Source organism: Antrostomus carolinensis, unplaced genomic scaffold, assembly GCF_000700745.2.
Source record: "Antrostomus carolinensis isolate BGI_N321 unplaced genomic scaffold, ASM70074v2 scaffold7842, whole genome shotgun sequence".
NCBI classification, from domain to species: domain Eukaryota; kingdom Metazoa; phylum Chordata; class Aves; order Caprimulgiformes; family Caprimulgidae; genus Antrostomus; species Antrostomus carolinensis.
Window position 1 is genome coordinate 59,978 of NW_010297549.1, and position 24,941 is coordinate 84,918.

General features: G+C 40.0%; 1 protein-coding gene across 1 annotated transcript in view; it reads right to left on the minus strand.

The window, feature by feature from the left end:
- Positions 1 to 21,411, minus strand: part of LOC104520466 (chloride intracellular channel protein 5) — a 53,717-nt gene extending 32,306 nt beyond the window's left edge. The window contains exon 1 of the mRNA XM_010162162.2: positions 21,349 to 21,411. Coding sequence (XP_010160464.1) covers positions 21,349 to 21,411 — 63 coding nt within the window. The remainder of the gene's footprint in view (positions 1 to 21,348) is intronic.
- Between the last annotated feature and the right edge of the window lie 3,530 nt (positions 21,412 to 24,941).

Consider the following 24,941-nt stretch of genomic DNA (forward strand, 5'->3'; position numbering starts at 1 on the left):
AAGTTTGGCATATGTACAGACGTACATTATAGATGCACATAAGCTTAACTTGGTCAGCACTGTGGGCCAATTTGAAGGGAGCTGGCTTGTTACACTTGGTTCAAACCGGCTGAGCAGCACGTCAGTAGAGTTGAGGAACTCCAAGGAGTTGCTGTTGCACTTCTCAAATCTCTGCAGTTTTGGGAGAGATGCATTTGTACTCTTCAGGTATTCGGGATTTTCAGAAGATGGAATTGCAGGTTGGAGAACCCAAGGCCATCAGTAGTTAAGACATGAAAAATATTTTCTTTAGGTTTAGTAATCATTATTTTCCAACTTTTATATTCAAATGAATAGCAGCATGGGCAGGAAGGAATCAATCGTATAGGTCAGCTTCTTCTTAGGGATCCTTTAATGATGGCTTGGGAAGTTCATAGTTAAAGATCAGTTGACTCAAGCTGGTCCATGCGTCTAATGCAGAGCAGATTCATCTGCCACATCAGCTGAGGTCCTGGTGGCAGAACAGCTGCACGCACAGTGATCAACCTAAACAAATGGGTCCTGGTTTTCTTCAAGGACTTTGTTAGAGCCACTGGCCACTGTATATGTTCTGCATTAAATATGTTTTGCTTTGAAATAAACTTTGCAATACCTAAGAATTCCAATCAGTCATGAACAGTTTGGATTTAGGAAAATACAGACTAGTCACAGGTAGATAGACTCAACATGTTAAAATTATTCTTGCTATTCCATCACCTCTTCTGTTTTCTTTAAAGAACTAAAGGCCCATGACTTCATGAAAATCAACAGACTAGAAAAGCACACACTGGTCCGACACCCTGGACCAAGAAATGAATGCATGCGTTTAATTTAATGAGAAACTGATAGCAAATAATCAAAGGAAGCAGGAACTATAATGAAACTTACTACACTAAAATTTATACAGCAATTCCTGAATTAAGGATGGAACTATTTTTTTTTTTTTTTTCTAGGGGACCATGTTCCCAGCATGCTTTGCTGTGAGGAATTGCTGCGTACCAAGTCTGACTTTCGCATGGTGAAAGTTGGAAAGAACAGTGGGAGTCATTAAGTAACATCAGCAGTATTGTAGATACAAACCATATACAGCATGTCTTTCATTTATAAGGATTCTTTTAATGTCAGCAAAATATTAGCTAAAGGATGGGTGGTAAATGCAGGCTGACATTTTGAGAGTGGCTAGCAGTTTTAGATCCTACAAGACAATTTGAAAGCAGATGACTTCTCACAAATATCAACCCTCCACATTTGGAAAATCAGGCCAGGAGCCACACAGAAGAAAGAGCTGTTTCCAAAAGTCTTAGTAAGAATTTTCTTTATCTGCTTTGGGAGTATGCCTGGCTGTGAGCTTCTTGAGCAAGCAGGCAAAAAATTAATATGAAAGTGTTGGAAAAAAAGTCTCCATTGGAACAATATTCTTTTGAGGAGCGTATTTAGAATTTGATAAACACCTGGTGGAGATGTGCAATGGCTTCGGCCATACAACCTAGGAAATATGCCTGGAGTCCATGTCTTTGGCTACCCCACCACAGTCCAGCTGGAGGACAGACAGGGTGTTGGGACCACGCTAAGCCATAAGAGCACCCAGTCCCAACGTGCAGCTCGGCCAGGACTAGCAGGACTCCTGGTTACCCAGTAGCCCACCCAGCAGCCAAAATTTCCTTTTAAATTTACTGAGACTGTTTCAGTTTCCCTTCTTGCAGAAAACCCACAGCTTCTGTTCAATAACACTGTGAATGTTTTAAAATATCTTTTTTAGACTTATTGAGAGCAAAATCTTGAAATTCTTCAAAATCCAAAATTGCCTTTCTCATCACAGCTCTTATTAGCAAACTATGCACAAAGCTCATGTGCTTCTGGACACAGTGGGGTGGAAATATGTATATTTATTTCTTGGTTTGATGGACAAATAACAATCACTCTTTAAATTTCTTCCTCAGCCTTTTCCAACCTAATAAAGCAATTGTGTTCCCATTGCTTACCTGTATCAGGACACAGGATCCTGTGTACCCATATTAGCCACTGGATGCAACCATAGCAAGCAGCTTTTAAAAGCTTTGCTTTTTGAGGGCCCATCTTCAGCAATTCATTGCAAATGAGACCTCACAGAAACAAGAAAATAACTCAAGAAATGACAGATAGATAAGCCTAACATATAGAAATATACCGGAACAAATGATTAAACAGTAAGCTCGCAAGCACATGTGAAGATGTAAAGTTGATAAGAAAAGACAATAAGAAGTTATCAGGAGCAAATGACATTTCAGAATCACAGAATCATTAAGGTTGGAAAAGACCTCTAAGATCATCCAGACCAACTGTCAGCTTATCACCACCTTGCCCACTAAACCATATCCCTGAAACATCTACATGTTTCTTGAACACCTCCAGGGATGGTGACTCTACCACCTCCCTGGGCAGCCTGTTCCAATGTCTGACCACTGAAGAAATTTTTCCTAATACTCATCCTTAACGTGCCCTGGTGTAACTTGAGGCCATTACCTCTCATCCTGTCGCTGGTTACTTGGGAGAAAAAAACAGCTCCCACCACTCTACACCCTCCTTTCAGGGAGTTCTAGAGAGCAAGAAGGTCTCCCCTCAGCCTCCTTTTCTCCAGAGTAAACAACCCCAATTCCCTCAGATGCTCCTCATAAAACATGTGCTGCAGGCCTTTCAAAAGCTGAATTGCCTCCATGGGCCTCCATGTCCTTCTTGGAGTGAGAGGCCCAAAATTGAACATAGTACTCGAGGTGCGGCCTCATCAGTGCTGAGTACATTAAATTAATCAAATTTTGTTCTCTGACAGGGTGTCCAGCACAGTGAGTAGGAAGGAAGGAGCAGGGATCTAGAAGCTGACTTCTATAAGGTTTCCAACATAAGCTCCAGATCATATTTTCATAAACAAAGTAGAGAAATATGTCCTTTATGAAATCTCTGCAAAGTGCTTGTATGAATGGATGGACGGAGTATAGTAAAGTTTTCTGTTAGTCTAGAAATAAATAACAAATAGAGGGACCATAAAGGTCTATGGTAAGATGAGTCATATTTAATGTTTCCATTAGTAAAATGGAGGAAAGAATAGACTGAACCTTGCAAAATTTCCTGACAACAAGAAGCACAGAGAGGTTATTGGTGTTTCCCAGGAGAGGAGTAGACTCCAAAGTGATGCAAGGAAGTTGGAACAAAGTGTCTGAAATCACTTAAATGGAATTTAGGAAAGTAAACCTCAAGGTATAAGATGTAAGAGGAACAAAATCTAATGTACAAATACAAGACAGGGAATAACTGGTGAGGCTGCAAGGATGAAGAAAACAAGGTTTTATGTCAATCACCAACAATATGAATCATCAACGTATGTATCTACAAGCAACAACAACAAGATAATGTGATGTATATGTGATGTTCTACCACTACAAAACAGTCCTCAAGCACATAGAAGACTATTTTACAAAGAGGATGATGATCCATTGTTGTTCATGCCCACAGAGGATAGGATTAAATGTTTTCCTTAATTTGCAACAATAAAGCTTTAGGGAAAAAAAAATCCAGTGTAATTATAGGAATAATGAAACACAAAGCAGGCTTTCTGAGGAGGTTGTGTAATCTGCATTAGTGGAGGCTTTGAAGAAATCAAAAGAAAAAAAAAAGTTGGTAAAACTGGTCTTGTTTTATTTCATCCTGCTGCAGAGAAGAGAGGGTGCATAGGATGTTTTAAAATCCTTTCTAACAGTATATATTAGTGACTCTGACAACAAAGCTGTTCTTGCTGTCAATACTAGATGCTTGGTGGCACAGACTTTTGCTTTCCTCTGACCTGCACAGGACGAAATCTGGCCCTGGTGAAGTCAATGGGAATTTTGCCCATGACTTTGACAGGACCAGAATTTCACTCATAGGTTTAATGGCCAGAAGGGACAATTATAATAATCTTTCCTGACCTTTTGCATAATACAAACCATAGATTTCACTTAGTCTGCAGCCAACATCTTGTGGTTGAACTAGAACATATGTTTTGAAAGGTTTTTCAGGATAGACTTGTGCTAGAGTGGTAGTAAAATCCCCTCTAGCGGTGTATGTTTGCATTGCAGGGTGAAGTTCTCACTCCCATCGACGTCAACCAAAAACACTGCATTTGTAGGATTTTTGAAAGGTAGCTAATTTACCCCATTGCTTATGTATGTATTTTTTTTTTCTATAAGTTGCATTGATGTATGTGAGTTAAACTGGAACCTCAGTCACAGGATGTGGGGAGTCAGGCCCCAGCAGCACTCAGAAAATCAACACAACTTTAATTAAAGTCAATAGAGATGTTCAAGCATCAGCTACTGCTTGGTTATCTTTGCTACATCAGTGTATCTCATAGGAAGAGGTAAGGGCTTTGAACAAGAAAGCCACAAATCCTTTTTTAAGACAAAAAAACTTGTCCTGCAACATATTCATACTGAATGGCTCTTCATACTCTGCACATACAGGTTGCAGCTCCTACATTCCAGAAGCCTATGCCTATAGGGTCATATGGCCTTTTGGTGCCACAGCTATTAATACTCTAATACACTTGAACTAATTCTGCTTCCATAAGAGTCAATATTCCTATGAAGCATTCCCACTAATGACAAATATTCCACTGACTTCAGTGAGAGCACAGTCATATTTTGGATTCATTAGTTTCTCTCTAATAAGTGATTAAAACCACAAGTGGTTTTATGGGCTCTAAAGAAAGAAGCTGTAAATGAACCTGGTTTAACTATTCACAAAGCACCAATTACAATCATTTCAAATATTGATGATTCGATATCCTGAGAAATTAAAAGATATGTAAAAAAAATCTTTCCCCTAGGAAAGTTGCAGAGAATAAAATGAGACATAGATCGCTGTCAAAAGGTGTCATGGGTAATGCAAATTATAGTCAAATTATTACTATTTCTAGTAGAGATTAGGTGCAAATAAGGGATTCATTTCTCCAAAGCAAACTCTATGCAGAGTTCCAGTTCTCGTTACAGTACCAAAATCCTGCAAGCAGTTTTTCATGTAAGAATTAAACCTGTGCACATCTGGAATTTGAATGTCTGTTAAAAATCTCTGAGCCAGGGACAGTAATCTGGTCATGTAGTATATTCTGCAAATGTTGATGAATTGCAGCCAAATTTCCATGCCTCTAAGCAGTGTGTCGGACTAACAAATAATAACAGCAGCCAGGTGCTGAAAGTTAATGCTGAACCTGAAATCAGATCCAGAGCTGAATTATTTATTGAAATTCCATGACTTTATTTGCAGTATTTAGAAGACAGAGCCACTTGCAGGCACTGCAAATAAAGGTCAGAATGGGAGGGGGGGGGGGTGGGGGTGTGTCACTGGTAAGGGCATTTACCACCCCACCGGCTGACCCTAGCGCAGGCCATAACCTACCCTCGGTGGCCTGGTTTTGTATCTTATTTAGCATAGAAATACTGACCATCAGTGACTTCTATGGATTTAAAATGAAAGAGCAATCAGGAACTCTTAGGAGCTATCCTGCAGTGGGCAGAACTTGGTCTTTCTATCTCCTTTTGCATCTCCAAAGTTAACGGCTGCTGTAGAGGGTAGAGATGTGATGAATGTTCATGACTTCCTCTAAAAGCAGATCGAGTTCCTTTGCAAAGGAGCAGCACATTGCAGGATCAGACTAGTCTTTGGTTTGACTTTTGCATCTCAGTACAACTTCCCAATGCAACCCATGATACCTTCAGTAAAATAATTACTTTTCATTATGATATTACCAGGATTTGGACCAAGACTACTGCTATGGGAATACAAATGAAATAGAAACATTTTTTCTGGTTTCCAGCTACTCACAGAGAAATCATTACAGAGTTTAGTGTTTAGGGGATATTTTTTCACCTTTAATATTTTCTTACCTGCCTAAACTGCTGTATTTGTTGATCTGATCGTTTACACAGACACACAGTCAAATTTAACCATTAAAGGTACTCTACACTACAAGGTAGGCTTTTCTGATAGCCATCTACAAAGGAGGGGAATGACTCTCTCTGAATATTTCCTTAAACAAGAAACAGAGAGCAAGTTCTCAGTTTGTAAATGTAAATACCTGCAACAAAAATCAAGAATCTTAAGATGTACACACAAACAGCAAGCAAACATTTCTCGTGACTCATCTAAAAGCAAAACAATGGCATTTTCAATATAAATTCACAAGAAAAAACACCCTGATGTTTTTCCAAAAGCTACTGAGAAATTTTGAATAAGTGTGCGTACTGGCAGAAGTACAATTTACAAGTATTTTTATGGTATGGGCTTCTGAAACTAATGTATGGTAAGTGTTGTAAATAGAAAAATATAGTTGGATCAGTGAGTGAAGTTTGGATCACATTTCTGGTCTACTCATTGTCTCAGTGCAGGACGATTCTTAAATCTCTTTGTCTATACTGTTTGGGTCAGTTTGAAATGCTTCAGTGATTCTGCTTCACAAACTTCCCTGACAATTTTCTCAAAACACATTTTGACTTGATGCTCAGGCTGAATTTCCTCTAATTTCATTTTATCCTGCTATCTAGCATAAAAAAAAAAAAAAAAAACCAACTTAAAAGTTTATTTCAATGCTATTTATTAAAATAATTCTTACTTTTTTCCCTTTATACAAAAATCTTACTTAACTATGCCATTGCAATTTTCTTAGCACCTCTTCACCTCTTACTGTCCTCTTGCTTCTGAGATCCCTGACCATGCTGTCAATTCTCAAAATCATCTTTTTTATTTAATCTCATAATAATAAAATTATGTCCCTCTCTCACCCAAGCCCCTCCTGCTCCAAGTGGAACACCCTTCAAGACAACCAGCGGTGACCTCAGCATGATTGTAGAAGTAAAACCCTTCTCCAGCCTGCCCATCTCAGAAGCCATCAGTGACCTCCTTCTCTCCAAATCTCTCTTGCTCACCCTCTTCCTCCTCAAAAAATCACTTTCTTGGTTTTCTTTTGGTTTACTCCCAGTACTTTTCAGGCATATACTCTTTTCACTCGCTTCACCAACCAAGTTGGTGACATGAACACTCAAATCTGGTCCTACTCTTCCCCTGCCTGTCCACTCCATTTCTCTGACAGTGTCACTCAGCTGCTTTACTCAAATTAAACAAATCCCATTCAATATGGTGTCAGTGGAACATAACACAGGGATCATGCTCATGCAAAATGGACACAAAATCTCATCTGCACCTTCTTCCTATTGTCAGTTCTATAAAATTTATTGCTAGAGTTTAACCTGAACACTCAAGTTTGGGCTGATGCAGATGGATATTTAAAGCAGTGTAAGTGGGACATGGTGCTTCCTATGCTTTGCTTGTTCTTCGGACCTAGACTTCATTCTAGATGGCTTAGAGAGAGATTTCATGCTATCAATCTATAGTCTTTCTAGTCTTCTGTATCATTTCCATATATTTCGTATTTACAGTTTTATATTTTGCATTTTACATTAATTATTGCATTATTTATATTTATTATATATTATATTGTATCTTTTTATTATAGATGGTTATTATATTATTTATTTTATATTTACATTTTGTTGTGCAGTCTGTTAACAGGCATGGTTAACGTGTTTCCCAGTAGGGTTAATCAATTATAATTTATACTTTACCACTTCTTGTTGCTATATTCTTAGATAAGTAATTGAGCCTAACCATCATATCTAGAGAAGGGCTGAATCTCATTCTGCTTCCCTTAAGAGGTTTCTCTGGCAGCTTTTTGTTTTATCTTGTGTTCCTGCAGCAGAGAAGCAGCAGTTCCCATTTGCAGGTTGCTGGAGAGCGGTTAGCCTGAACAATGGCAATCTGCAGAATGTCATTTTAACTCCATACGCCAAGAACTCACTGAAAAAAAGCTTATTGGAACATCCAGCTTAATGAGGTAATTGAGAAACCAGCATTTGTCAGGAAAATTTCTGAACAGTATATACATTTTTTGTAGAGCTAGGCCAAATTTACTCAAGTACTTAAATAAGCTCTGAAGAATTAGCTATTTTTTCATGTTTACTTATAATCTGTCTGAAATTGAGATTTTTTATTATTATTATTGTGAAGTGCCAAGCACACAGATGGTTCTTGAAAAGTAACAAATATAGAAAAATCCTATAAATTCACACTTGTAATGAATTGGCAAACATCAGTCAGTACAAAATCGGTCTGACTGACAGCAGGGCACTAACTGCACTCACTCTCAAAGGTGTTGGATATGGCTTTAAATAAATGTTAAATAAGTATTTAAATAAAGAAAATAAATAATTAAATAAATTTTAAAATAATAATAATAATAAAAAATCCCAGACTGGAAGAAATGTTCAGCAGCTAATTATGAAAAGCCTTTCTTGCTCATGGGAGCTGCAGCAAGGCACTGCTACGTGTGCAGACAGGGCTGGGAGCAGTGACCAAGGTCCAGGAGGAGAGGCTTTTCCTTCCACTGGAGAAGAAAAATGCTGTTTCAAGGTTTGTCTGTTTGTCAGACAAGTGGGACTGTGCTTCCTCTAAGTTTCCCTCCCGGTCACATCCTTCCCAGGCTCTCCAAGGTTGGACCTGAGTAGCTGTCTACAGTCAGCACTTTTTAAAAATATTATTATTCATGCAGAATCATCTCTTTTGGGATAACCATCAAACCATCAGGCCTTCAGGCAGAGGTGCTGCTTAGCCCAGTAAGAGGATGATGTCCACCCATAGATGCATATCAAAGCGTGCTGGTTTCAACATACCAGGATGGGCAGGTAGATACTTCCCAATCTGAAACAAATCCTTCTGCGTGCGTGTTCAATTGTCTTTTTTACAGAGCAAATAGTGAGAAGTATGACTTACAGGGTGTTTAGAGAGATATGTACTTGGAGATTAACTAGACCCCCAAAAGATTACATTCATGCACTCTGAAGAGATCCTCATGACTCCATCTTGGAGCAGGGTAAGTGCTTAATGCAGAGGAAGCAACAGATCATTTTTGAACCTCATGCAATACCCAGATCTAGAACTGGATCTGGAGCTTAACTGGGAGACTCAGATTTACTGACTTTAAAAAGAAAACAAAACCAAACATCTGAAGTTAGAGCACCTCAATACAAGAAAGGGCAACTCAGTAAATCAAGGCAAAAATACCATTAATTGTCAAACTGCACGTGTGAGTCAACAGTCAGAGAAGAACATTCAAATTACACAAATGCTAGGGGAAGTCCAAAAAAAAAAGCTTAATAATGAAGGGGATTGAAACACTGGATCCTCTTGGAATGTCCTGAACATACCAAAGAACTGGACACAGAAAAACAATTAAAACTGCCATTCTGAGAGGTCCTAAAACCTGCAGGAATATTCCATGATTCAACACCTCTCTTCATCCAGGAACAGCTTTTAAAAAAAATACCGTAAATAAAATAAACAAACCAAACAGGTCTCTGGTTGCACACTGAATCAGCAGCAATGGCTCATCACAAAACACAGGGCAGTGAAAGAAAATAATTTCCTCCCATGATATGCGTTCGTATCTGTTTGAAGCTGCCCATTCAGCAGCTAAAAGCAAAAGGAAAGCAGGAACACAACGTGCCTGTTGACCCACACAAATTGAATCACAATCTAGAAAAACACTGGCAACAATAGCGATGATCCATCGGGGCCTGTTTCTCTGATTTCCACTTGTTTCGGACAATACACAGGTACAGACATGTACCAGCACCCAAAACAACAATAGCTGTACGCGGCGAGTGGCAAGGTTCAGGAGGTTTATTTGGATGTCGAAATGTTTCAAGCTTGGCAGCTGCTATAGAGAAGCACCTGCCTGAGCTGAGAATTAAGTCAGCATTTTGTGAGGAGTGAAACCACAATGCTTGAGTAGCTTTTACAGTCATTCATCTACGTAAAGAGGAAAGAAGGAATGTAGTTTTAGCTGGACAAGCTACTGGGATGCACAGAGATGAAAATGAATTTTGGTGCAAATGTTTCATAGGAAATTAAGCCAAAGCACAGGGGGGATGTGGCAAGACTTAGGCAATGGATCTATGACAGATGGGAAATCAGCTCTTGTATCTCACAGTTTAGATCTTCTTTCATCTCAGCCACAAGGTCTGACCTGTACTGACACCATTCACAGCTCTGGCCACGCCAGTATCTGCTTCAGCCTTTGGAAGCCCTTCCAAAGTCTGGCCCTTGCACTTCCAGACAAAGATAAGCAATCACATATTTAACCACAACCTGAACTAATCCCATCCCATTAGCACACCCAGGACACCAAGGGATATTTTAAGACATACAAGCAGCCTCTGGACATAATTTCTATCAGACTGGCTTCGACTAAATTTGTGCTGTCTTTCAGAGACACAGAAATCAAGATTTCTTCTGTGCTTGAACCAAGCCCTGTTCTGGTTTGCCAAGATATCCTCTATTGCAATGCCTTCCCGGTTTGTCGGTTTTCCGGCTTGTTTATTCTTTTATTGACTCCAACTATACATGCCTCATTAAAGCATATCTAGTCTTGATCTGAACCAGGACAAGAAAGGGCATGACTTCTTTGGTGGTTCATTCCCATGGTTAATCATCTTTACAGTTACTTTTAAGCTTATTTCTAACTTAACTATATCTGACAATATCCAAACAAGGGGTCATGGCTGTAAACTGGAAGAAGGTAGATTTAGATTAGATATCAGGAAGAAATTCTTTACTGTGAGGGTGGTGAGACACTGGCCCAGGTTGCCCAGAGAAGCTGTGGCTGCTCCTCCCTGGAAGTGTTCAAGGCCAGGTTGGATGAGGCTTTGAGCAACCTGGTCTAGTGGAAGGTATCCCTGCTCATGGCAGGAGGGTTGGAACTGGATGATCTTTAAGGTCCCTTCCAACCCAAACTATTCTGTGATTCTATAACCTTAACTATCTGTTAATATTTCTTGTCATACTTGTTCCCACTATATTAAAAAGCCCCCTGCAGATACATTTAATATTGCAGTCAACTGTCATTTGGTCTTTTATTTAAATGAGAAACATTGCTGTAAGGATGGCAAAGAAGTATTTTTTAAGCCTTAAAATTATTCTTCTCTAAATCTTTTCCAATGCCATAACACATTTGCTCTGTGTGCATTTCAAATAGCCAGCCAAAAGATAATCTAAACCTTCACCCCACCCTACTAACAGCTACAGAGGAAAAAAATTAAAAAAAAAAAAAAAGCATCTTTGTGACTAGTATAATTTGTATATTTATTACTGGAATATTTACTGTGAATTACTAAGCAGGTGTGGCACATGAACACGGAATTAGTGGTGCTAAGTGGTGTACAAAACCCAACAAAAATAAGAGCCACACCTAAAGGACGGAGCACAGGACCAGAGTGGTGTTCTTGTTGGACCTCGTGGTGCAAGTCCACTACTTCTCAGCTTCTACACCTGTAAAGTGCTGACCATGACTGTAAAATACTTCAGAATAGCTCTTACGTAGCTATAGCAGGGATAGGTTTGACTCCTACTGTCCTACAGGGGCATTAATAAGTTATTACAACACAACCCTCCTGAAATACATTTCAATTAGTGCTTTTCACAGAATCACAGAATGTTGGGGATTGGAAGGGACCTCGAAAGATCATCCAGTCCAATCCCCCTGCCAGAGCAGGAACCTAAATGAGATCACACAGGAAGGCATCCAGGTGGGTCTTGAATGTCTCCAGAGAAGGAGACTCCACAACCTCCCTGGGCAGCCTGTCCCAGTGCTCTGTCACCCTCACTGTAAAGAAGTTTTTTCTCAAGTTTAAGCGGAACCTCCTGTGTTCCAGCTCACACCCACTGCCCCTTGTCCTATCATTGGTTGTCACCGAGAAGAGTCTAGCTCCATCCTCGTGACACTCACCCTTTATATATTTATAAACATTAATCAGGTCTCCCCTCAGTCTCCTCTTCTCCAAGCTAGAGACCCAGCTCCCTCAGCCTTTCCTCATCAGGGAGATGCTCCACTCCCTTCATCATCTCCATGGCTCTTTTTCTCAGTTTTATGCAGTTACCAGAAATACATATAAAGCAGCTATTTTATCAGGGAACAAAACAAAACAAAACAACTGGAGAAGCTCCTGAGCTCCAGAAATACAATACCTCTTAGGCAGAAGTTGAATGAGGGTACCTTAGGGACAAACATAGAAATCATAGGGATTAGGACATTGTTATGAATTTATGACTCTCAATGCCTGTGAGAACAAGCAGAAAAAAAACAGAAGTTGAAAAAGAAGGCACTGCAGAAGATACGAGACCCTGAGAAGGGAAAAGGAGGGCAAGAAAGACAGGACAGGATGCCATCAGAGAGGAGTTTTGGCTCAACTGCTGTGGGAGGCAGCTCATACTGAGCCCAGCTCTAGCTGGTTGGGCACAGTATGGTGTGAACATGGCTGCACAAACTCTGGGCTGGAGCTCATGTCCAGACACTTAATGAAGCACCCAACAGCTTGTACCTGAGAGCAGACAAATGTCATTTCCTCTGGTTTAGTTTGTTTTATGTCCTTGAAATTGAATTTGGTTCATGTCCAGGAATTTGAAATTTTCTATATACATTATCAGGAGAGGGTTCTATATCAGAGACCTCATCCCATCATATATTTCTCTTCTATTTTAAGTGCTGTTCAAGATGCTATGCTGAGGATAAGGGTGAAGAATGTTCCCTGCTCCCACAATGAGCCCACATCTGGTGGAGAAGGACTGGTATCGGCATTTTATGAAGGTGAAGAGAGCCTGAATAACTGCTCAAGGTCACTGAAGGAGGCAGAAGAGTAAAAAATAAATAAAGCCTCCCAAGAACTTGGATGGTAACCCAGCAATATTACTGAGCTTAACATGTTGCAGAATCTGTATGGCAGGACCTTTTCATATTTTGATTAGCGCTGGACAAAAAAAAATAAGCAAACAGATTTTCCACCTGGTGGGAGCTGTGGCTGTTGCTCTGTATGAAGATAAAGCACTGGAACACTGAGAGGAAGGTAAAAATGTGTTGATTTGGATTTTTACAACACTTGTGACTATTTTCACATGGCAAAACTTTGCTATGGGATCTCAGGTGCTTTGTGTCCCAGTCTCTTTTCTAGTACATCTTCTCTTATAACACTGTAGCCATACAATTTCTGTGGTGCACCAGGATCGCTGAATCAAAGAAGAATCTGTGTTATATCATGGAAGATGTGCCTCAGGCAGTGATCACCATCATTAAAAAGGATATATATAGAAGGGTGAAATCATAAACACTCTAAAAGATAAATTATGAAATTATTATTGACAATGCTCATTTACAAAGAATAATTTAATTTAACCTGGTCAGAGAAAACATCCGATGGACCTGTTCGACATTTATGTGTGAACCTGCAATCAAGTTGCACAGCAAACTTGAAATGACATGCTGTAAATGTAATCAGTTACAGAATGTTCTACACTTAGGTATTATTAGATAAAATTACTGGGTTTGGATCTTCAAAACACAACTGTATACACTATGAATGACTTTTGCTCCACTGTAGTAATTTCTGACTCTTAAATCTAATATAAAAAAATCCCACCAGGAATACATGATGCTTTTTAAACACATTAGACCTACAAAAATCAAAGATTTTTTAAACTCATAGCTCCAGATGTACATAGACATCACTGTTATTGCACATAGGTGATTTTTACTGCACGTTAGCGATACAGACGAAGTGCAAACAAATGGGGACAGCAAGGGGCAAGGAAGGGAATAAAGATCTATTTTAGACTGGATCAGCGTTAAACTTTACTGTGACAAACAAACCACTTGAAGCTATTTTCAAAGTATCTACTATAGCACTCTATGTACCTGCTCTGATTTCCCAGTTCAAGTAAGATTTATAGATTTGAATACAGTATGAATCCAGCACAAAGCCAAACCCTTCCTTATGCCAAGTGATTCTCCCTATGACTTTAACTCAGCCTTTGCTGGAAAAGAGAAAATTAAAAAAAAGGAAAAAAAAGAAAGAGTATAATTGAAACATTCTTTTATTCACGTATAAAACACAGAAACTTGCAGCCCTTCAACATTTGACTCTATTAAAACAGAGTAATTTGAAAAATCTTGTAACAGAGCTCTTACCTGCAAAATGGAAGTATTAGTGTTTGTGTTACCTCTTTGCAGCATTACTGGGATTATTTTGCTGGTATCTATGAGATTTTGAAGAATCATGAGTCATACAAGAACTAAGCAATATTGTTGCTGTAATGATCAATATGTTATCCTAAACAATCCTTTCATACCCTTCCATCAAAATATATTTGACATAGCCAGGTGAACTGATACTAACATTTAACTTAGGAGCACAGGCAGACGTACTTCCTACTGGCTCTCTTGGAAAGGATCCCTGTATATTTTTGGGATGTTATGTCAAACGATCTCTGTGACATTTACTGTTCTGGAATAGCCGCAGCAGAGCCATACATTGCCGATAAAAGTTTCCTGGGGACACTTACTGGAGCTTCGTTGTCATCGTTTAACCATGACACAACAACCTGTGAGCCTGACGAGAAGTACGCTGCCAGAGATGGACGAAGAGCTATCCGCAGCTAAACATAGAGCACCCCAAGTGTACTGATGGCTGTTTCTAAGTACAAGCAATAATAATTATGAATATCATCAGTTCTTTATGGTAGAATTAAAATACTGTATTTACCTGATTTGATTATGCAGCTCAGAAAAGTTGGAATAAAGGAAGGAATCAGTAGGTGGAGTTTAAACAAGATCTCAAATATACTTAAGCTGGCCTAACTCTTCTGTCACTGAACTCAGCAGTACAATTCTCACTGGATCTTATGGCCATGGGATATGACCCATCCTGAATGTTTCTGAAATCTTATCCATTAGAATTATGGATCAAATTTTTAAAGGCATTTAAAGAAATAATAAAGTCTATGCATATTCAACAAAACATTTGAATATGTTTCATTTTAATCAGATATTTTGGTCAGAATTAACATACATATCGATGCCATCAAGTTCATAAAATCATAGAATCATAGAATGCTGTGAGTTGGAAGGGACTCACAAGGATCATCAAGTCCAACTCCTGATGCAATAGTTCTTTTTAGAAAAAGTTCAATAAAAAGTAAGTAGTCACAGCCATTTATGTGAGGAAAAAACCCCAAACCATGGCAGATAAAGGTGCCATTCACCTTCAGCCATAACCTAATGATTAGATCACAAACTTAGGCAGAAGGAGACATAGTTGAAAATCTCTCCTTAGCTTGAGATCCAGTTTCCCAAGCAATACTGAAAGCATTCCAGACTAGGTTCAAGGTGTCAGGGATAGTGATTATATCCCTGCCAAGTCCTTTTATAAATTTGGCCTGCTTAAACTATTCACTGCCCTTCTTTAATATTCCCACCAATGAGGCACTTGGTTTGATGCAAAACAAAATCTGCAAACGATCAGGGAGAAAACAGACATGCAGATCTACAGACTCTGGGTTGTATAACTCAGGCTAAAGCTTCTTTAAAGTATTGTTTTTCTCCGTCGCAAGGAAAAACAAGCAACTTGTAATTTTAAGATATCTGCTAGGCAGCTATTGAATTAGTTTCTTTTAACAATATAAGATTAAAGCAAAATTAGATCTTGCCAAGATGGATGTGTTTCCTTTGACTATTCTTTTTATCATTTTATTGAAACTGCTTAATAAAAAGACAAGAGAAGTAACTATCAATCCAGGCAGCATTTCCCTGATCTAACTGGGTTTGTAGTGGTGTTACTAATAATTTGTTATTCAAATTTAGGAGGCCTGACTCTCTTTTATATATAGATATATAAATATATAAGTGCTATGGCTTCAACCCAGTCAGTCCTGATTTGAAAAGATCTAAGCATGATAGGATCCAAGCCAGAATTACTCTGAAACCAGAGTCCCCCTGCATGGAGCTTCTGAAACACATTTATAGGTATTCAAACAAAACTAGTACAACTATTTTTCTTCTAATACGTGTGCTGCTGTCTGGACTACCAGTAAACCTTGTAAATTTTGTAACCTTAATATCAAGGCACAAGGCCAGTAGAGTAGAACAGGTGACTTAGGCTGCTGATCATACACTACCTCACCAAAATAAGTTTGGGAGACATGAACCATGCTGCCCACCATCTGCTTGACAGCTCTGAATGGATAAAAAAATACAAGATCCATAATAATCCTTGTGCTCACACCACTTCCAGGGTGACAGATGAAAAGTGTCAGAGACTGCACACGCTGTACGTGTCTGCTTTGTAGGGTGGTTATGTCCCTCCTGAAACAGGAAACGCTTGGCCAACCTCATGACCAGGGATCCGAAAAAATGTTACAGTCGGTCTTGAAGCACCAGACAGGTTGAACCAGATGTTTCAGTATCATTATTCTTCCTTGTTCTTTTTCTCTCTTTACTATTTCCTCTTTACCTAGAAAGTTTCACTGACCATAGGAGTGATTTGGTATGGAAGCCAAAAGCTGAGTTCATAACACCCAGTAAAATACCCACACTTCTCAAGAAACAGAAATTAACTTTTTACCTTCCAGATCTGATCGTGATTTCTACTCATCATCAAAATACTTCTCAAGGGCAGTCTATGAATCAAATGAATTACAGAGCCTGTGTCGTTATAATGGGTTACAATGTTTCTGACAAATCCTCTCTCACAGTTTGTAAGCCATTATTGGTTTTGATAATCCCAAAATTCTGAAACTGAAATCAGTTTTCTTATCACACTCTCTTACCTTAAAAATACAAAAGCCATAAATAGCAAGGAATGATTGATTGTACCAAGAATAACGTTTTTAGGCTACACTGCAGCAGATCACCAAAATCAAAACCAGGGTTAGTTTGAAATCACTCTTTAGCAGAGAGAACTTTTTTAAAAAGAATCCAGAAAATGCACAAAAAGAAATCCCAGAGTGCATAAAAATCTTGCACCTCCCTGAGATAATTTCTGGGATAATTGTATCCAAAGGAGAGGAGAAGGGCAGCTATGCCCAGCTGAGAGCAGCAGCTCCTGGGCTTTTGACAGACCACATTAAATCAGCAGGATGACTGCTTTGTCCTGGATAGCCAGGCACTCTGACCGACTGATTCATTCAGGGATAGCAAGTTTAGCACCGAATCTTGCCATCACTTTTAAACATTTTCCTAACAGACACCTAAAACTCCCCAAAACAAAACCATTGGAGAAGACAAAGGGCTCACGGGTTCCTTGCATGTCTGTTTGCTGCTCCAGCAGACTGTGAGCACACCAGGACTAACCTCTGTTCCTTGTGATAATCCTGTAACGAGAAATGACTGCAAGGGGCCCTACAAATATTTTGGTGCTGTTAGTCCTTGAACCATACCTGGGTTGGTAACGTATCCCTGAGACACTGCAAATACACCATCATTGTGCCTGGGCATGGACAATGCTCAGCTCCTAATGGGAGGAACACGCTGAGAGCATGTTGGTGCGTTTAGACCTTTTAGTTTTCAGCTGTCAGATGGGAATCCATTCAACAGATGAGTCAGCGAGAGTGGAAGATCAAGGCCTTTGAGAGGTCTCTCTTGATTCTTACAATTGCAAGCACCTTCATGTTTTCTCTAGGTGGGTGTTGGGTGTGACTGCAGTTGGACACTTTGGGAAGTAAAGCCTTACACCTTTTAAAGAAAAGCTCTTGCCCATCTGAGCTGATGAAAATATCCAGAATATTAATTACTCAATACACAAGAGTGACTCCTTGCAGAAATGACTGTCTGCCAGCTCACTACACATTCTCCTACTACCAGGATGATAAAGCTGTCTTTTAATTGTCCGAAATATGGATTAACACATATCTTGTTATAGAATGTTTCTAAAGCAGGAAGATTTTTTTAAATTAAATGTATTTTGGACCATTCCTGTGGTTTGTTTGCTTTCTAGACAACACTCATCCTGAGCAATACAAATAGATAGTTATACTCTCAAGTCTTTTTTTACCACACTTTGTTTTCCATGTTTACAGTGTATTTCCCTTCAATTTAACTTTTTAGATATGAGGCACCACTCTAATTCTGAAATGTACATCCAAACACTTGTTTCCACTGCAAACAAAAAGAAACCATCAAAGTCCTGGGATCCTCCCATTTGGCTTTTAATAGTCTGTATTACTCATGTAAAAAGAGCACCATTTCAGTTTAGTCATTATGTCCAAGTATACAGGTACAAGACTGCCAGAAAAAGCTAAATATACCTTCCATCAGGGTGTCACTTATACAGAAGCACTTTGCTACTCCAGCACACAAAGAATTAAAATTAACCTGAGTTACAACAAGCTGGGTTAAGCACAGAGTAGACGCTACCTCCCAATGCTCACTTCCCCAAAGCTGCTGCTGCTGCCAGTGTCTCGTGCTACCACACATCAAACCTTTTTCTCTGGCAGCCTCTTCCAATTCCTTGTCAAACAAGTTTAGAGAGGGAATTGCTGCCGGAGAGTTTCAGTGTTCACAAAAGACCCGCTCACACAAACTGTAGATCTGATTAAAGTGGCACCATCCCTCCTTTGACAGACTTCACCACTCCTTTGCTCTGCTCATTCTCACCATCAGTTCACTTCTGTCCTGCCCCATATTTGGGGAGGCTTTACTCTCCATCAAGCATCTTGCAAGAACAAAAACTCATTCACAAAAACAAAAACCAACAAAAAAGCCAAGTCATAAATTCAGGTTAGGGCACTGTTAGAAAAAAGAATAAAATCAATGGGGATGATAACAAATAGGTGTGATAACCACTTAACCTGTCTGAGGTAGCAGTTCAGCTGGCTGTGTCCTGGTGGTGCCCAGCCTATCTGCACAGCTCAGGAGATAGCTAACCTGCATTAGGTTACAGCACAGCTCTTTTGTTTACCGTCAGCTCTCTACTTGTCTTTCTAAGGCTCCTGTTTTCCTGGTTGTTAAATAGAAAAAGGAAATAGAGCAATTGTGTAACACCTTTCTTTTTTTAACCTGAGACAGAAACTGCTTTTATTAGAAACTCTATGTCTGGTGAAAAACAGCCCTTTCTGGGTTTTCCTGTGCTTGTAGAAGATACAGATTTCTCCAGGCCATATCTACTGCCCTACATTTTTCTCACAGATCTCTGCATTTTCTGCCTTCAGTCAAGGATGCAGGACAGAACTTTTTTCCTCGAGTGAAATATTAGCACCACAAAAATCAAATTATGAAATGCCCATTGACCCCAACATCTCTTGTTATTAGAACTTTCCTCAAGCATGGTCCAGTATATTTAGATCTGCCACTTGTCCCAGCGTCTTATACTTATCCGGACGTTGCCACCTTTCTGTTCTTCTTTCCAGCCTTAAAACAGAGCAAGTGCCTTCTGTTTTGCAGACTTTCTCCTGGATAACCCTTCCTCTTTATCTGCCCATATTAATATCCTGTTCTTCTAAATTTCATGGTCCAAAAAATTTTTCACATCTTCTTATTTCTCTTACATGCTCCTATTTTTCAACTTTTAGCTCCTCTCTTGCTTAGATGTTCTTCTCTTCTTTATTTTTCAACTTCTAAGCTGTATCATTTTATACTCTGGTTACATGCTTTATTAGACAACTTTTTAGACTTTTAATTAAATTAATGGCACCTTTCCAAAACATCAAGAATTGCAATGTTTCAACTTAAATGGAAAGTCTCCAGGAAGATACCAATTAATTCTTTTGCTCTGGCTCTGCAAATTATGAGTTTTATGGGAGAGTTTCTATGCGATTCTGTAAGATGCATTATGCAGGAAGTCACATTACTAAAAATGTTCTTTCTGGAGTTATAAATCTTCAGGTGATGGCAGAGATCAATTGAATGCAGTACAAATTTTTTTTCCAGTAACTTATGGATCCAGAACTTCACACAATGAATCTGGGCAATGACCTTCACTTTAACAGCTGATGTAGTCAAAGAATCATATATCACAAACATCAGTATCAGCCTCAATAAAATAGTGCAGGCACTAAAACATATCAGTAGTTAAAGGTTTGCATTCCAGAATACATTTGTGATGACAGGCCACCAAAAAAATCCCACTATCCTGTTTTTTAGCCCACAAACATCTCCATTAAACTCATTTTGGTAGAAACAACTTGTAGAGGAAAGGTATCAGGATGTACGGACCCATGCAGGTCCATTTTAATATATTAAGCTATACTGGGCAGTTACAAACCAGGAATTCTTGTAAAATCAGTTTGCTAGGGAAAAAGACATGGGTGATGGCTCAGTCAGGAAGGCTGCACCTGAACTGACTGGGTTTGGAAGATACACCAAGAAGTCACGTATACACATAATAGATGTGGCTGACATTTCAACTTACAGCCCAAAATATCCATCAGGGAGGACAAAACAATTACATACTCTCAACTTGACAGAAGGGAGGGGCTGGAATATTTTTTTTCCCAGTCATTCAGTACTCTGTTTGCAAAGGGCCTGATAAAACTCACGCATATTAATAATAATCCTATTGATTTACAGGGATGGTTTAGGCTCAGAGAGACCAAACACCTGTATTTTATATGGCCATAGAGGATTTCAGCCTCCATGCACAGAAAGGCTTTGAAACATGCTCTGAGCATCAAAAAATCTGAGCTCTTCACTGGGACAGAGTTTGCATGAAGTTTGCTATTAATAAGGTTATATATGCAACGGGTTTGAACTGTGCCACTGATTTTACTGGTAAGATTTTCATAGCCCAAGACCAACAGATGTACCCAATTTGAAACATTCTGAAATCCTACTCTATAACAGGTGTAGTTATTTTTCTATATATTCATTAAATCAGTTTCTGTTCTCAGTTGCCCTTGTATAAAATCAGAATGAGCTTCAGGCTGAGGAAACTGAGAGTAAAAATTGATTTAGTTTTCAATTTTTTAGAAAAAAAAAAAAAAAAAGTATTGCAGGAAATGATCAGAAGACTGTCAGCTAATCTCAATCATTTTTGGTTTATAACCTTTTAGTGTTTCAGACCTATCAACCTCTGCCAAGGTACCAAACATGGTACCTCTCAGCTCTTCATGATCTCTTCCCAAAAATGGAGAAGAAAGTCAAGATTCTTAGTGAAAAACCTGGTAGCCTAAAGTTAGGACACAGTACATTGCAGGCAGCAGGCTAAGAATAACAGGACAAACTCATGAGGAGAGAAATAACAATAAAATACAGGAACTCTGACTCTCCCTCTGCAACATTACCTAATTCTAATGTCACGAAGAAGAAAGCAGTGTGAACGTGTGTGCAAGAGATAACAGGCTGTCAAAGCACCGCTTCCGCTCAGCGCCAGAAAATTAAAGTTTGATTATTCACTAGAAGCCGAGCTGATCCGAGAGTCACACCAGTGTCCAGTTCACTGTGCAACTTACCTTCACAAAGAGCTCAATTTCAGGGTCCTTTCCTTCCCCATTAGCAGGAATAGAGTCTGTCATTTTTCACCCCCAAGGCTACCAGCTGATCTCCTGCTATTAAGTGGCAAAAGGAGGTTTCAACTGCACAGCGGGTGGGTTTCCCTTCCCAACAGCTCTCCCAAAGCTCTTAAAACATCATTTGTAACGATAAAGCTTGAAAGGAGTAGACAAAAGAAGTTTGAAGGTTGATAAATAAATAATAATAATTTTTTAAAAGGCAGGCAGCAGAAGAGCAGTCCCTGTTACGGTTGTGTAGTTCTTCAGAGCAACAAGTGCTGCTGTGCTCTGGTACTGTATCCTGATCTGTCAGAGCTGCAGTTCTCACTGCCTGCCCAAAATAGCCCAGAGCATAAAAAAAGAGGGTGGGGTTAACTCACAGGGGAGGAGACAAGCTCCTGGTACCTACGGCAGGATCAGTCTCTGAGCAAATAGTTCTGCTCTTCCCCGTTTTCAGCATTTCTCTTGTTCCCTCCCTTATCCTACAGCTGGGAGCACCAGTGATGGGAAGAGGGAAGGTCCACAGCAGGCTGGTTTCATTGCTTTAAGCAACAGTGATGGGTTTTTTCCTTCTTTTTCTGAAAGGTGTTTGTCCTGTTTGCAGCTGTTCAAAATCCTAATCTTGTTATTGCTAAGGATGGGGAGGAAAAAGAGCCTCATTTCTTCACCCTGTGCATTGTTGCATCGGTGCAAGGAGTGCACAGAAAAACAGAGCTCTGCCTCGGCAAAAACTCCTGCGTGTGGTACAGAAGCTGAAACTGAATACTCTTAGGTGAGAAAAGGACCCATGGAGTCACCACTCCTGATGGAGTTCAGGAGCAGAGGAATGGGAATGGGGTTACAAAGGAGAACAAAGAGCTTTAGAGCCCTGGAAAATAAAATATTTGGGTCCCATAACTATTTTTCAGTGTGTCTCTTTGGGTGCTGGTTGTAGAGTGGGGACAGTGATGAGACGCTGGGGTGGAGTATGGAAGAAAACTTTCAAGGGCCTCAGCTTGCTATTGACATACTGTCGTCATCTATACTCCCTTCCTTCACCCTGCATTCCTTGCATGACTCAGAGGTCACCACGCAGCCACCCTAAGCGAGAGGTGGCACAGGACAGAAAGGCCTGATGCAGCTAAAAGGCGTGGAGGAAGGGGGAGCTGGCATGGGAAAGGAGAGCAGACAAAGGCAAAGGAGTTGGGTAGGACCTCCTCCTCATCACCATAATTGCCTGGAGGGACAAGTCTGAACATGAGCCAGCAGTGTGCCCAGGTGGCTAAGAGGGCCAGTAGTATCCTGGACTGTATCAGCAATAGTGTGGTCAGCAGGACAAGGGATGAGATTGTCCCTCTGTACTGGGCACTGGTGAGGCTGTACCTTGAGGGCTGGGTTCAGTGTTGGGCCCCTCACTTCAAGAAGGACATGGAGATGCTGGAGTGTGTCCAGAGAAGGGCAACGGAGCTGGGGAAGGGTCTGGAGAACAAGTCTTATGAGGAGGAGCTGAGAGAACTGGGGTTGTTTAGTCTGGAGAAAAGGAGGCTGAGGGGAGACCTTCTCGCTCTCTACAACTACCTGAAAGGAGGGTGTAGAGAGGTGGGGGTCGGTCTGTTCAACCAAGTAACAAGTGACAGGACAAGAGGAAATGGCCTCAAGTTGTGCCAAGGGAGGTTTAGATTGGATATTAGAAAGAAATAATTTACTGAAAGGGTTACCAGGTATTGGAACAGGCTGCACAGAGAAGTGGTGGACTTCCCATCCCTGGAGGTATTTAAAAGACATGTAGAGGTGGTGCTTAGGGACATGGTTTAGTGGGCATGGTGTTATTGGGTTGGCAGTTGGACTTGATGATCTTAGAGGTCTTTTCCAACCTTAATGATTCTATGATTCTGTGACTGGCTGCCTTTGTGCCCTCCTGCCCTGGGAAAGTCCCTTCTTTCACCTCTGCTCCTGTTTTGGGACCAGCACAGATCTGGCTCACAGGATATCAGCAGCTCATGCTGCCAGACATAAGCAGTTTTACCTTCCCTGACTGACACAGAGAGGCCTTTTGGGCATGGTTTTGACATGATCAGACACTAGCCTTTCCTGGAAGTGCTCTTAGGTGTGTGCTTTCATGGTGATCTTTAATTCCCTCCCGTGACCTCTAGGCATTTGTCACGGGTCCAGAGCAGTAGCAGCCAACATCTCCATGGCTCTCTGAGTAATCTCTGTGGGGTTTTCCCACAACAGCTGTTTCGTGTGCATTCCATGAAGCACTGAAATGGTTAACAAGTAAATCTCATTATGCTGTTGCAACTGTAATTACAACATAATCAATGTTATAATTAGTGTAAAAGTGTGCTTATGGTTTTTAGATCTAATTAGCACTCATTCAAATAACTGGAAGGTTAACTATAAGAGAATTAAGTGTTATTACTCCTTTGATTTCAAATTTTTACATGTAATTTTTGGACTAGGTACATTAATTACCAAACATTTATAGTATAATTATTCTTAGGCCTACAGGCAAACTTCCAAGGACATGGACTAAGTGTACTTACATGTAGCAAAAAGAATCATTGCATTGTGGTTATATATTACAGTTATAAAAGTCTGACAACAACATAAGTATAGTCACCGTATCTCTAAAATGCATCCTGCACCCACAATGCAATTCTGAGAGACTTAAAGAACCCATCACTATTCAGACTGCTCAGAGCTGAATTACAGAATCACACAGAATGTGAGGGATTGGAAGGGACCTCAAAAGATCATCTAGTCCAACCCATCTGCCAGAGCAGCATCACCTACAGTGGGTCACACAGGAACGTGTCCAGGCAGGTTTGAATTTCTCCAGAGAAGGAGACTCCACAACCTCCCTGGGCAGCCTGTTGCAGTGTCCTGTCACTCTCACAGTGAAAAAGTTTTTCCTTATGTTTGCATGGAACCTCCTATGCTCCAGCTTGCACCCATTGCCCCTTGTCCTACCGTTGGACATCACTGAGAAGAGCCTGGCTCCATCCTCCTGACATTCACCCTTTACATATTTATAAACACCAACAAGGTCTCCCCTCAGTCTCCTCTTCTCCAAGCTAAAGAGCCCCAGCTCCCTCAGCCTTTCCTCATCAGGGAGATGCTCCACTCCCTTAATCATCTTGGTGGCTCTGTGCTGGACTCTCTCAAGCAGTTAATTATACACTAAGATTTACTTTCAATCTTAAGCTAAGATCTTCTTTAAGACTTGTCACCACTGTCTTTCACTTTAGGAGGTGTTATTTCCCTAAATTACACATTATCAACTACATGGTCATAAGTTTTTTGTTTTGCTGAAAAAAAATATTTTGGTTTAGCACCTCATGTGATTACCTGATTTCCCTTTAATAAGGACTCCTAGAAACAACGGGAAATTGGTCAACTTGAGTGAGGTTACCTGTAGATCCAGCCTCATTGAAAACCCTGTTCTGATATAGGGCAAGGGCTTTAAACAATTTAGATCACAGGAGCATATATATCAGGTCTGAAAAAGAAAATACTGGCAGCTACAGGAACAGTGAGGAGGTAATACCACTAATGCTAAACCAAAATGCTCA